The sequence below is a fragment of the Anser cygnoides genome, chromosome 3 (assembly GCF_040182565.1).
Source record: "Anser cygnoides isolate HZ-2024a breed goose chromosome 3, Taihu_goose_T2T_genome, whole genome shotgun sequence".
Classification (NCBI taxonomy): domain Eukaryota; kingdom Metazoa; phylum Chordata; class Aves; order Anseriformes; family Anatidae; genus Anser; species Anser cygnoides.
The window spans coordinates 51,905,448-51,919,302 of NC_089875.1; the positions used below are offsets into that span (position 1 = coordinate 51,905,448).

Sequence of the window (13,855 nt, forward strand, 5' to 3'; positions counted from 1 at the left end):
GAACATGGACAACACAGTCTACTGGTAGCTAGCTGTGAGAGCTCAGCTGAATCCTGTCCTAAGACCCCACACTAGGAATTAAAACAGGATCGCTCATTTTAGCCTTGTTTTTTATATGCTCACATGTGATATACATTGAGAAGTTAGTAATTAAGTCCAGAGCATCAAAATATTAAATTTCAGAGTTGTAAAATCTTTATGGAAGCCAAAGCTTGTGTTATCCAATGCCATAGATAGTTTTTGTCTGATATGATTTAGCTAATGACACTGAATGTCTCTTGGTGTTTGCATAAACAATAAATAACTTATCTTTAAAAATTAATAATTCACTGAATAATGCATGTGCACTAGTCTGATTTATGGTGCTAATATGTTATGATAATGTGAAATTAAGTGGAAAGATGCTTCTGTAATGAAATAACTTCAAATAACATCATCACTATTTTATATTTGCATTTCATCTGGAGTTTTAGTAGCTTCAATATTTGTAGAGATTGCTTTAACTTTTGCTTTCCTTTTTTAATGTATATTTTGTTTGCATTGAATCAATTTATGCCTAGCGCTTTGGTTCCATTGTTCATTATTGCAGTAGCACGAGGAGAACAGAATGTGATTTATACATAAACACGTATAATATATGATGTAATATACATATATATAATATTATACATGATTTAATATACATATATATAATATATATATTTGTAGTTACTACATGTATGTTATAAATATGCTTGTATACATTTCAAATTTACATTTTATATTTCCATATAAACTCAGCCACGGCATTGCAGATCTGATCCAATGCTCATTAAAGCCAGTGGAATATCTTAGTGGACTTTGGAGCAAATCAAGCAGCACTTTGATTTGCCCTCCATGGAAAGAGATTAGAAAAGCACAGCATTAAGTGAATGGTGCCTTGTTATTATTTTCAGACTCTAAAACAGTTACTCATTTCCTCTTTTTCGAAGAGAAATTGCCTGTTTGACTGAACTGATCAAATCTAGGTTTTCAGCCGTTGTTTTAATGTTTCAAGCACTATGAATGTGGGGTAAGACAGAGATTTCAGACACTGATCTTTAATCTTATAGTGTTGTGGATCCAGTCCAGCTGTTTCAGTTGACTTGTTCCAATGCTATTAAATCTGTATTCTGTTGCAGAATTCATTTATCCTTTTTTATTTTTAAACAAGAATGTGGCATGCAAAAAGTCTTGTTAATAGCTCCCACTAGCTAAGACAGTGCAGAATGAAAGTGTCACAAATGTCATTTCTCAGCATCTTCATTTCAAACACAGGTCATACAGTGAGCACATACTTGTGAAGATTAAATAATGAATCCCAAAATTTATCTGATTATTCTCAAAATTATCATTTTAATTTTCCCAAGTATGCATCATCTCAAATATGTTTCTTCGCTTCAAGTTTCTTATGTTTTGGGGTGGGGTTTGATTGTTCATTTGTCTGTTTTGTTTGTATGTGTGCTTCTTCTCTTCCACTCTTTCAGGTTTACAGGGATATGAGGTAGTGAGAAGGTTGGCTTTGACTACTTTGAGCTTCTCACCTACCAGGTGCATTGCACTGACAGAGTTTGTATGAGACTATATAAAATAACTAAGAATCAGATTGTTATACTGTAGACTGCAGTCTCCTTTTTGGACTGACCCATTGACAAGGCAGCAGTGCAGGGACTCTGTTAAAATGACCATTAAGTGCCATTTAGAACAAATAAGGCTGTCAGAATACTACCACCTTGTAAGTCTATTCTTAAAAGTTGTTTTGTCCCCAGTTCTTATTCCAATAATTAATGTTAGTATAGTACTTAACAGTGTCAACTAATTATTTGGCTTTTATTTGTCTTTCCTCTTGCTGTTCTGTTCTGTTATTCCATCTTGTATGTTATATGGGGAAAATACATTTATGGATGACAATGGTATCCTTCAATTCACTGTGCATCGTAACTACATGTGAACAGAATATGGTGAAAAACATGAGGAGTGCAGTTTTTTCCCAGCGCTCAATAATCTTGAAGGACAAAGGTCTGCAAGTGTTCCTAAATCAACCAGAAAATCAAAAGAGAAAACAACTGAGAAGACAGAAAAGGACAAGTCCAATAAAGAAAGGGGATCACTTATGTCTCTTGTATTTCAACCTGAATATCAGGTGAGAACAAATTTAAGAATTTGGATTTGTTGAAAGTGTAATATTTATGCAAAGTATTTTCAGCTCTGTTGATCAGAATTACTAGCACTTTTAGGGTATCCCTTGTGTTTCTCTGTGCCCTGCTTTGCCAACTTCTTACTTTACACCTGAGAATGATTGAATTGCGTGTGTAAATGGCAGGTATCCTGCATTTAGAGATGTGATGTGCTCATTTCTTTATGTGCAACACCAGCACTGACAGTTTCTTTTGGACATCTAGTTTCTGTCTCTACTGAAGGTTTATTAAATTCCATTAATTTGTCATCTTGATTTCTAATTAGAATCACTTGTACTGGTTTTCATGGGGCCCTCAGGGAGATAAAATAGGTCTTTCCCTTAGGTTAGTTCCTCTTTTACACGTTACAATTGTTATTAGCTTATAGGTATACAGTGGCAGAAAAATCACTTACCTGCTTGCAAATTCTTCTCATCTATGGTAGGATAGTTTGAATGTGTTGTGGTTGACCAACCTGTATGCATGCTTTAAAAGTAGTAATTGACTTTATTGATTACAAACAGATTAATATAAAGTGAAGAAGAAACTGGCAGGTCTTCCTTTAATAGCATTGCCTTTGCTGTTTTTTGTTCATTTGTTTGTTTTTGGCTGCCTCATGGGTGGTATTTCTGTGGGAGACCATCTCCATAAATTTTTTTTGTGAAGAAATTTCTACTGGATTGTTTTGTTGACTAAAGTTATTGCACAGCAAGCTTCCTTATAACTCATATCCACACCTCATCATACTGAGTTTAGGAGCAGTGCCTTAACCCTTCTTCCAGAGCAGTCAGAGTGCCTGCATTTGAGACAGTTAGCCACATAAATGTATTGCAGCTTCAGGTTGTGTCAGATTTCTGCCTTCAGCTCCAATGTTGGGGTATGCTACAGGTGCTGGGATGATAACTTTTGGGAGCTCTTCAGTCTGTCACAAAAATAGATGCAGGTTTCAAGAGGAGACTGCCTGCTGATTAAGAAGATGTCTGCCTTTAGTCTCGAAGAAAAGCTGAGCTCCTATCTCTACTTCTGAATCTTGGGCTTCAAGCTTCTTGAGATGGTACACTTTTGAGAAATATGTGCAGCACAGTATTTTATTTATTAGTCAGACAGCAGAATAGACTTTGAGCAGAATAGCCCTTTGAGCACTACTTGCATCCTATGGTATGGTATGGAGAAGCTTGCATTAAAGTAGTTTAGAGAATTTGGAACGTGATTAGAAAGAATCTGATGCCAAAGGAAATAGAGCAAGATATATTTCTAAAGAAAAATCCAGGTTAAAAATTAATAAGACTTCTTGGGAAAAAAAAAAAAAAGGATGTGGAAAGAAGGAAAGGAAAGTAGGGAAGGAAAGAAGGAAAAAAGCTTGACAGGGAGATAATTACATGAAAAAATGTTCAGACAGACTGTTGAGAAGAACTGGGAATGTAGAGCATGCTAGATAGGGGTTGGGCAAGGCATACAAACTACCTTAGAGGGGCTTGTTGCAAAGCAATTTTTCTTTCCTTTGGCAGCAGTTTGTTTAGTTTGCAAGTCAAAGTCTATCAATGTGTAATGTATACCAGCTGTGAAAATTACAAAGGTACAGAAATATAGCTTCATCCTAATAGTGGTAATAGATGTATATTGATAAATATATTATGTTTACGGTACTTCACTTTCAGCAAGCTGCTTTAAACAAACCGTACTGGACTTTACGTCTAGTTAGTGAGCAGAGAGAGGCAGAAGTTCTTGAGGTGAAGAAAGACACTCAGCGAGCAGATGAGATCAAAGCCATGAAACAAGCATGGGAGTCTGCAGAGCCAGGAAGAGCTGTCAAGGTAATCAGAGAGCAATCCTTGTGGTAATGTGTCTTCACAATTCGCAAAAGCTGTTGTGACGGCTGAGCGGTTACCAAAACTGAGACACAAGTTCTTGACTCTCCTCTTCACCACTTGGTGGAAGACGGGAAATTTTTTCACAGCCTAAAGTATCAAAAGTGCTGGTGTGCATGACTTCTGGGCAGGAATCTATATCATCTACTTTAGGCTTGAGATCACTGAGACTTTAGTTTCCATTTTACTGAACAGAGAAAAGATTTTCCTTAGAACACTTGCTACCTCTACACAACTGCAAAGCTGCCACTTGCGGCAAGCTGAATGTTTAGCATGAACAGATTCTAGTGAGAAATACATTGCTATAAACATGCCAGGAAGATTCCTGTTGAAGAACTGGCACCTGGCCATATCATCAATCTAATTGTCTCCTACAGCCAGGATTCCCAAATTCCTTCTGGGTTGCAGGTACCCATGAGCCTGTACATGCCACTGTGTATTAATTCACCATTTTGGAGAAGCAATACTAATTCAGATGTATCAAATGCAGCTGGGCTCTTTTAACACAACAGTGTTAAAGGTACATCTCAGAAGCGAAACCTCGTTCATGGGTCTTCCCAGTTATGCTGGCAGATTTTCTCATTTCTTTTCCGTGTATGCAAAGCTCATAAAATTTTCTGACACCATTTTATTAAATTCTGATCTAAGGAGAGATGCATTTCTTTGTGGTTTTGATTGGTTGTGCTGGGACTGAAAATGTAAGCACTGCATCCTAAAGATTAACTGGAAATGACTCCACTTTGATGTGGCCACTTTGATGTACCCACTTTGATAGACTCTTCAGAATGCCGTTCTATCACCATTGCCTTTTTTTACTCTGAAAATCAACTGAATTACAGCTAAAGGCTTCCATTTTAAAAGCTCCTTAGGTCTATGGCAATTTTCTAAATCAGCTGTGATTATGAAAATTACATGCAGTAGTAAATGTACATAATACAGTGAAAAAAGGTTTAACTTGGGTGTCTGCTATTCTAAGTAGCTTCTCTTCATTCTTCTTCATCACCTGTCCCCAGCATCTCTTATTTCAGGAGTCACATGCCTGTTGACCCAGGGAATTAGACGCCTGACTCCAGGCTGATATTTGGCTCCTCTGTTCATTCTGGCAATCTGCGCTCTTAAGAGAAAGCCCAATGAGCCCAAGTCACCTTCTGAAAAGACAAGCAGAAGTGGTGATGCCTGTATTTAGCATCAAAGATAATTTAGCCTGAGAGGGTTTGCCCTCATAGATCCCATTCCTCAGGATGAAGCTCAAATCACCAAGGCTACAGGAGCTCCTAGGATGAAGTACTAGCTCCCTAAAGAGATGCAGTGAGAGGGGTTCTGACCATGAGTTCAGCTATGAGGAAACAGACCCTGTTTTCAGGGGCTGATTTTCTTTTTAAATCCAAAGAGTATTTGAAGCTGCCTGGAGGTCAGGGGTTTTCCAGTAGTTCACTGCATCTTTAGTGTACATACTCCATGTCTCAGGACTCATTTAATAGGAATCCTAGCATCTTTTCTGTTTCCTGACCCAGGCAGAGTTGTATACTACATTACTGACAGCATAATTTTCTTATTTGGGATATATACTAAATGTAAACAGTATGCACTGAGAAGAGTCAAACCCTTCAAAGTGTGCTGCCTACTTTCCATTTTGCTGAGCTACCATCTCACTAAGGTTTACTTAGAGGTTCTTATTCATATACTCAAGACACGCTTGCTTTAAATTTAAGATAAACTTTAAATACTAGTTTCAATTTATTTCCCCTCTATGCAACACGTTAAAACTAAACAAATAAAGGTTCAAGAACATTACTAGAAAAAAAAAAAAGGATGTTTAATGTTGACAGTTTATTATTTCAGAAAAAAAAATCTTCTGCAATGATGGTTTGAATATGACTCTAACATAAAGCATAGTCCTCATATTTATATATTTTTTTCCACCAAGTGCCTCACTTATGCTATTCGTGTTGTCTGAGGAGATGTTTTCATGGATCAAACCAGTGAAATATACTCACCAGTAATAATAAATTGGTATCATATCTCACCATGTGCTGGATTCAAAGATTTACTGTCCTATTGATTGCTTATAGATTCCTACTTTGAAAATTCTTTGGGTTTTAAAGTATGTAATAGAGGTCTTATCTGGATTAAAACTTTGTTCTCTAGGCTTTTCAGGAACGCATGAAGTTTATTAATAAGCATGCTGCAAGAGATTCAGAGGAGTCTGTAGCTGAAGCTGACGTTGCCAGTTTAACACCCAGATCAGAAGAAAGAGGTAAGGGTATAACTTTCTGTCAGGCATGTCATCTTTATTTTTGAGCATTGTAATTTTAAGATATAAAGGGATATTAATCACTTGAAAGAAAAAAATGTCTAAAAATTAATGTGTTGTAAAACACCACAATACAGGTTTTTCTGCTATGGGTTTCCAAATGTAGCCTGTACATAGCACAACCAGTGTTTTAATGTACAATGTGAAATTAAATAGTAGGATTTAAAGCATTCTGCATAGGTTATTGAGTTCCCTAAAACATATTTAATGTAAGTAAATGGAGAGAACAGCCCCTTTAAAGGAGTCCAAATGCACAGTGGCATGCTTAGTCTCTATCTTCTCTGTCCCCTCTGTTTTAATTGTTGTATTGCTCCAGCTGCAGACTAGTCCTACCATGCTAGAATTCCAACACTAAACAAAGCTGGCGTTTTTGGAAGTTCAGTGGAAAATACCTACTCCCTCAATTCCAAGTTTGGTCCCAGAGCTCATAAGTATAGATATATTTTTTTAAATGTTTAGCAGCTGAAATTGCATATCACTAAGACACTACTACTTCTAACGTGCATTTTCTCTGTGTTAATGTTCATGGACAATGCTCTGGAAGTGAGGTGTCAAAAAGTGCATAAAACACATACAGAGCAGCACCAGCTTCCCAGAGACTTGCACAAGAGATGTCTAATTTTTCTTAGTGGTGACAATTTCTATGGGGTCTTCCTCTGTATTCCCCAGTAATTATTGGATGCTGATGAAAATCTGAGCTAGATGCAAGGCTGCAAGGTTTTTTTTTGTTGTTTTTGTTTTTGTTTTTTTTTTTCTCTCCTGAGAATAATGAGACCTGAGATCAGGTCATCAGAATAATAAAGAATAATAATACTCAGTTTGCTTATGACAATATCTGGCCATGGATATTTGCATGGAACTAGAATTTGTGACTAGTATGTAACCTGTAAAGATTAGTGTTTAGTCAGTCAGGTAACTAATCCTCCCGGGAATGTTTCAGAACTTACAGCAGAAGTAGTCTTCACCTTATGCTATTGACAAATACATCATTATTTACTTTTTGCATTCCAGAAGAACTAGAAAAAAATATTATTATTTTTTTAACTTATTGGGTAAGAACTTCAAAATTAACAGCTGTCTACCAGGTTCTTTGTTCTAAACTAAGCATTTGGAGTGCAATGTAATGTCTCATGAATTAGAGAGGTGATAACCCAGTGACTTTAAGTTGTGATGGTTCAGTTCCCTAGCGTGCGGGAAAAGTCAATAATGTTCTTGAACATTTCTGTAATATTCCGTGTATTAATTAGAATTTTTAGGCTCTAGAGAATAATTTTCTGATGGGCAGTGTCTGAAGTACTTCCAAATTTTGTGTCACTTTCCTGCACCAACAGAGAAGGCTGGTATATTTGTCTATGTAAATATAGAGGTTTACTTTATTTTTTTTTAATGCTCAGAAACCTCTTTCCTATTGTTGGTGAGAAAATTTTAGTAATATCTTTAAATGTTTCAATTAATTAATGCAATAAATAGGTTAATAAGAGAGCTTTTATGGAAACAAACTACCACAGTCATCATTAAATCTCATCAAACTTCATGGGCTTTTCCACCACAGCCAGATGAACTGAAAGAAGTAAGTGCTGAAATAATCACAAAACAGCTCAGCACAGTGACATTATTAATATCATATGTATCCCTGTCTTGTGAAAATGCTACATTAAAGCATAACACATATACTATCCATGTGGTTAAAAACATTCTAAGACTGCATTCTTACTATTTTAAATTGTCATGCGACCTTTTTTCTTGAGATTGTTATTTTCTAAGCAAAACATATGCCCAAAAGTGAATATATTTTTTTAAATTATAGCCAAGACTGAGCAATCAGATTTTTATAGATTTTTTGTTTGTTTATGAAAGAAAGTGATTCCTTGCTTATTAAAATTTATTCTCTAGGCATTTTAAATTGGTTATTCTTGTTTATATTTACACTCCTTCATGAATCATTTTGATTTAGCTAAAATACATGTACAAATTTCACTCTAGTATTTTTTTAGCATCTTTGATTCTACATAAGTATCAGAAGTAAAAATGCAGAAATATTGTATCATCTCCAACCCGTATTCTCTATTAATAATTCATTTTGCTGAGCCAAGAGAGGGGAGGGAAAAAAAGCGATATTACAATTTAGATGGACCTGCCTACCATAACTGAACAACTGTTTTAATCTGTTTTGCTGTAGGTTCTTTTTCTCTTACCTCAGAAAAGAGAAAATCACAAGCAGCTATTGACCCAAGTTTACCAATGCAGCAGAAAAAATGGAAGCCTCCAGACCTTAGTCCTTACATGAGGTAAACTACAGCAAGAAAAATTTGCCAGTGAAACACAAAAATGAAAGACTAAGGGGTTTTGTATATATAGGAATTAGTAAATGCAATAACATTGTTTAAGCACTTATATCTCATCCATATTTTTATGCCATATAATAGATGTGAATTTAGACTTAGTCCTTCATATCACTGATGTAAGCTACAATTCTGTCACATACTTGTTAAAGTTGTTGTGACAATCCTGGATCATGTTTAATCTGTCCTTCACGTCGCATGCGCAGAATCATGTAGTAGTAAATGTAGAGTGTAAATGGTATCTTGATGGTTTTCCACTTTGATTTTCCTGGCATGGATGTTTTTTAAAATCAGAAAATCAGTGCTTTCCTACATCCTAATATAATTTTTGTCTTTTTTTTTTTTTTAATGTGTTGCATGTCAAAGGAGTAGAATTACTGCATTGCGTGTAATGAAAATGTGACATAAAAATCTGAAGGAAATTCATATGCATCCAAATATGTTTATTTCAGTGATCATCTTGAAAGAAATGCATATGAAGTTTGTCATGATATGGTGCTAGGCTCAGTATGTTTAACAAATGTGGTGTAGTTAATGATAATAGTTAATAACTGAAATAATTATATGCTTTATTCAAAATAATTATTTTCATTATTGCATGTGTCAATATGAACCTGTCTGTCTAATATGCATGCACTTGCATGTTGGCTATGCTGCAGCCAGAATCAAGTTCAAACACAAGTCCACCAGTGTTCATTGTGGCATTTATGCAACTGGTTGATTTGCAAAAGATCTTAGACCACATGCTTATTGCCCAAATTCAATTTTAAATTGAAAGGGAAACTGGTATTATATTGAAATGAACAATATTAAAACAATAGAAAGTATGGGAAAATATCTTCCATAGGCTTGAGTTATGGAACGATTTCATTTTTCTTTAGTTCCTTGACTTTTACACTCATCATTTAAGTCAAGTAAGAAAAATATATTATCCACTTAGCTGCCATTATGCCAATGGGGGGGAGGGGGACAGGAACAACACAAACAAACAAAAAAATGTTTCAGCGCTGAATTATAATACCAAAAACTTCTAAAAAAACTAAGATATTTCTTGCAAATTAAAAATGTGTAACATGTAGAAATTTTTCATATGCTCGAAGATGAGCATGATTTTACCAATATTTTAAAATAGCCACTCAAGTATAAGACCTTGCCTCACCAATGCACTTCCTTACTGGTGTTAAGTATAAGAAGGGGAAAGGTGACTCCTTAACCATATCTAACTGTACAATGGTTACTTTACATTATGTAAGCCAAAGATATACATATAGGTATTATGAAAAATATACAGCACCCCAAACTGTATTTGAAATGAGATAAATATATTTGTTTTTCCTTCAGAAAAACAATGTCTGAATCTATGCTAAGAAACGAGTCTATCATTCAACAGCGAGAGATACATAAACTGGAAAAAATCAACCATTTTAGAGAACTTCGAGAGCTGGTTTTGGAGCAAAGAGAAAAAGAGCAAAACGCTAGAGCTTTATTGAAGCAAAATATACTTGAAATGTATGAGAAGCTACAGGTAGGTTTTCAAGTTTACGTTTCTGTAACTGTTACTCTGATATCCACCATTAGCATGAATATCCTGATCAACAATTCTCAAAACTTTTGTATTCCATATCAGTAATTAGAATTAGTGTACAAGTTTGAAATTTCACTTGGGCAAAGATCAAAACTAAAGTCCATAGGAAAACAAACAAACAAAACAAACAGTACTACACAACATCATGAATATTCTTAATATATTCTTGTTATAGTTCTTTGCAAAAACAATTTTAGGACTATCACCATAACAGTATAGTTTAAAGTGAGAAGAAATTGAACATTTGATATATATGACCAGATGTACATTACATAAAGCATCTCTGTTTGTTTATTTTTTAATGTTTTGCGGTTGTATTTGGAGGTTTTGCAAAGTAATAAAGAAAAAGATAATTCATGTAGGAGTGAGTTGCTCCTAATATGTCCTACAGCAAAGATAGAGAACACAGACTTCCTGGAATATACATGATGTCAAAAAATAACTGGAATTGTTAATCCTTAAAGAAACATAGCTACAAATAATAAATCTGGTATCACTAGTGAAGGTTCCAGTGCTAGGATTAACTCAACTGATACATCACACGTGAAATTGGTACAAATATCCTAACATAATTGGCTTAACTTTTGATTGTCAACAGGAACAAAATGTACCTTTGGTTGTCTACAGAAACAAAATGTGTTGTCACACAGTGGTGATACAGTAACCATTAACAATCAGCTGGTGACTGCTCAGAGTTCTTAAAAGTAGCTAAGAGACAGTAAAATTAATTTTAGATTAAACCAACTGTTTAATAGAAATAACTTGAAAACACCTTCTTAACCAAGTACCCAGCCAGCTTTGTTTATATTACTTAACCATAAGCCTGCAAGGAGCCATAGTCCTCTACCAGTGACTGATTGATCCCTAATCCCTAATAACAATGTGTCCACATTTTCAGATGTTGCTATGATTTTGGATGCCTAACATACATTATTAAGGAAAACTTTTCTAGAGTAGTTCGTCTGCTCTTTCAAGGAGGCATGTACATTTAAGATGTTCCACAGTAGTAATCTGAGTTACTTGCAAATATGCATATTGTGCTGATTAGTAATTTTACAGTTTTTTCATCTGTAGACCACAGAGAACTATATAAAGGTCTCCATGTATCCCCATTTTCCAGGATGGAAACATAACGGGAAAAAGTTTTTAGAAGTGTCCAAGTCCCACTTGGTCTAAATCTCATTGAAGGCCAATGTGATTTAGGCTCCTTGAGTTTCTTCTGAAAATGACACATGAGCTCCTAAACCATTTCAGTACTTCTGAAAACAAGGTTTTAAGTTTTTTTGTTAAGTGGAGTACGAAAAATAGGTGTGGTTTGTTTGTTTTTATTTGTTTTGTTTTTGACTTATTTAATGCAACAAAGCCAGTAAGTAACAGAAGCAGGACTAGACCCAGCTGTGTAACAAGTTTTTTGCCCTATCTTCTTCCCACGCAATTAGCTTATTAAACAAGCAGTTAAAAAAAAAATCATGAATTTTCTCTTTTTTTCTTCATGGTGAAAAGGTTGATATATAGCTGTGTCCCTGTGACAAATCAATAGCAATACAAGTCTGGGCAACAAGAAAAGGAGAGAGGCCCTACCTGTACTAATATAGTCAGAAAGTGAAATATAACTAAAAGGATGCAGTTGCTTGTGATGAAATGCAGATTCATGTGTTGCTGTCTGGTTTTGGCTAGGCATCCTTAGATGAAACACGAGGCCAAGTTCACAGCATTCGGGAAGCATACAGAAGCAAGCTGCTAGAGGCTGAACGCAGAAAACGTGATGAGCTGGCAGCTCAAGAAGCAATCCTGCAAACAGAGCAAGAGAAGAAAAGCCCAGATGCACGCAAAAAAAAGCAAGGAAAAGGATTAGGAAAAAGAAAGTAGTTGATAGTACTACTGAATTGTACTTAACTCTTTGGGAAATAAAATCTATACGCAAAGATGAAAGACTAGTTGCTATTTTCCAGTGTATGTGTCAAGTATGTCATATTTTATCTCTCTGACTGCTGCTATCAAAAAATTGATTTAGTATTCTTCTTTTTATTAAAGTGTTTGGTATTTTGCTTGTCACAAATGGTACTCAGAACTATTAAATTTTATACTTTTTACTGGAAATACATTTTGCAATAAAAAATCATACTGCATTCAGAGTTTTCTCCCCAAATCATGCTTTCATCTTGTTTTTTCAAACAATCAAAATGGAGCTAGTCAAGAATGAGCCAGAGTTGGAACAGTGAATGTAACCTATCAGTCTTGAAGTCATTTAACTTTGCAGAAACATGAGCTCCTTAAGTCGATGACAACTTGTGAGTTTATAATAATTAAGTAGTGGCATACCACATATCTCTTATGCAGGCATTGGAAGGCTTCCCAAAGCCTGGTTTAGTAGACACTCACAAGCTATCTGTGTACTGTAGTATTTTTTCCCTTTCACATCTGGCATCATTCTCAGAAGTGGTTTTGAATCTCACAGTAGCTCTCTGTAGTAGCTCATGGCACAGACAAGGCCTGTTGAATGCTCCCTTAAATCTTATTACTCTCTTTATCTTTCCTTAACTATATTTTTCGCATGGTGGCTTTGGACAAAGTCATTACAATAAACCATCAGCTGGAACTTAAAAATGTTTCTTAAGGGTAGAAACTGTGTGTGTGTGAAATGACATTCACAGGCTTTCTGCATAAAGTGCAAAATATTTCCCTTCAGCTCTTGCTTTGATTGGTGTAGAATTCCTAATTTTTTTAATACTGTTATCAAATACAAAAAAATACATATTTTCATACTCACTAGCTAGCACTCTGTAATAAGAGAGAATGGTCAAAACTTTTACAATGGAAAAAACTCCGTCTAGACCAGATGGAGCTGTTATAAATGGCTTAAAGAACTTTCTGTATGTAGTCACACACCGAAGTCTAGGAAGTTTGACTGCCTACATGTTGTATATATACAATATGTCCATTTCATTATCTAGGTACATGGGAAACTGAGAATCACCTATTTAATGCAAATCACAAGAAATGTTATCCTTTGTGTCCCATCCATTGATACTGGATATCCATTGCATTTTAAACTAGCCTTTCTTCTGCATCTTAATGATGTACCAGATGTTCATCTTCTACTGGTTCTGCTCACCTCTGTTTTATCAGTACCTTACTGCCTGTCTTGAACTTGACTCATTCCTCTATCAGTCTGTGATGTTTGTTCTTTGTACATCGTCACACCTACACACCTGCTGTGATGCCTCTGCCTCCATTCAGCCCCCTTCCTCCCATACAACATAAACTAAACTCACTGGACTGAGTTTTTGTGTTGGCTAATAAGGAGTTGACAACGGAGTCCTAAAATTGCACTGATGATTTTTATTTCAAAGAGCAGGAGCTAGCTTTTGCTTTGACCCATACATGCCGCAAATAAAAAGCCTGTCAGTCTTGTGCTATAATTGCTCTGACTTTGTCCTCTCTATTTTGGAATATGGGCTATACTGCTTTATAATATTCCATCTTGTTTCCATGGCAATAGCACGTGTTGGTTGTCTTCTTATGTGAATCTCTAATGAGCTTCTGTAGAG

At 35.4% G+C, this 13,855-nt stretch overlaps 1 protein-coding gene across 3 annotated transcripts in view; it reads left to right on the forward strand.

The window, feature by feature from the left end:
• The window catches only part of ADGB (androglobin), a 118,497-nt gene extending 105,937 nt beyond the window's left edge, over positions 1–12,560 (forward strand). For all 3 annotated transcript variants that reach the window (XM_066994174.1, XM_066994175.1, XM_048067872.2), the window contains 6 exons: positions 1,974–2,161; positions 3,854–4,009; positions 6,212–6,320; positions 8,557–8,665; positions 10,061–10,244; positions 11,982–12,560. In XM_066994174.1, the coding sequence (XP_066850275.1) occupies positions 1,974–2,161; positions 3,854–4,009; positions 6,212–6,320; positions 8,557–8,665; positions 10,061–10,244; positions 11,982–12,173 (938 nt within the window). In that variant the 3' untranslated portion in view covers positions 12,174–12,560. The remainder of the gene's footprint in view (positions 1–1,973; positions 2,162–3,853; positions 4,010–6,211; positions 6,321–8,556; positions 8,666–10,060; positions 10,245–11,981) is intronic.
• Positions 12,561–13,855: the final 1,295 nt, after the last annotated feature.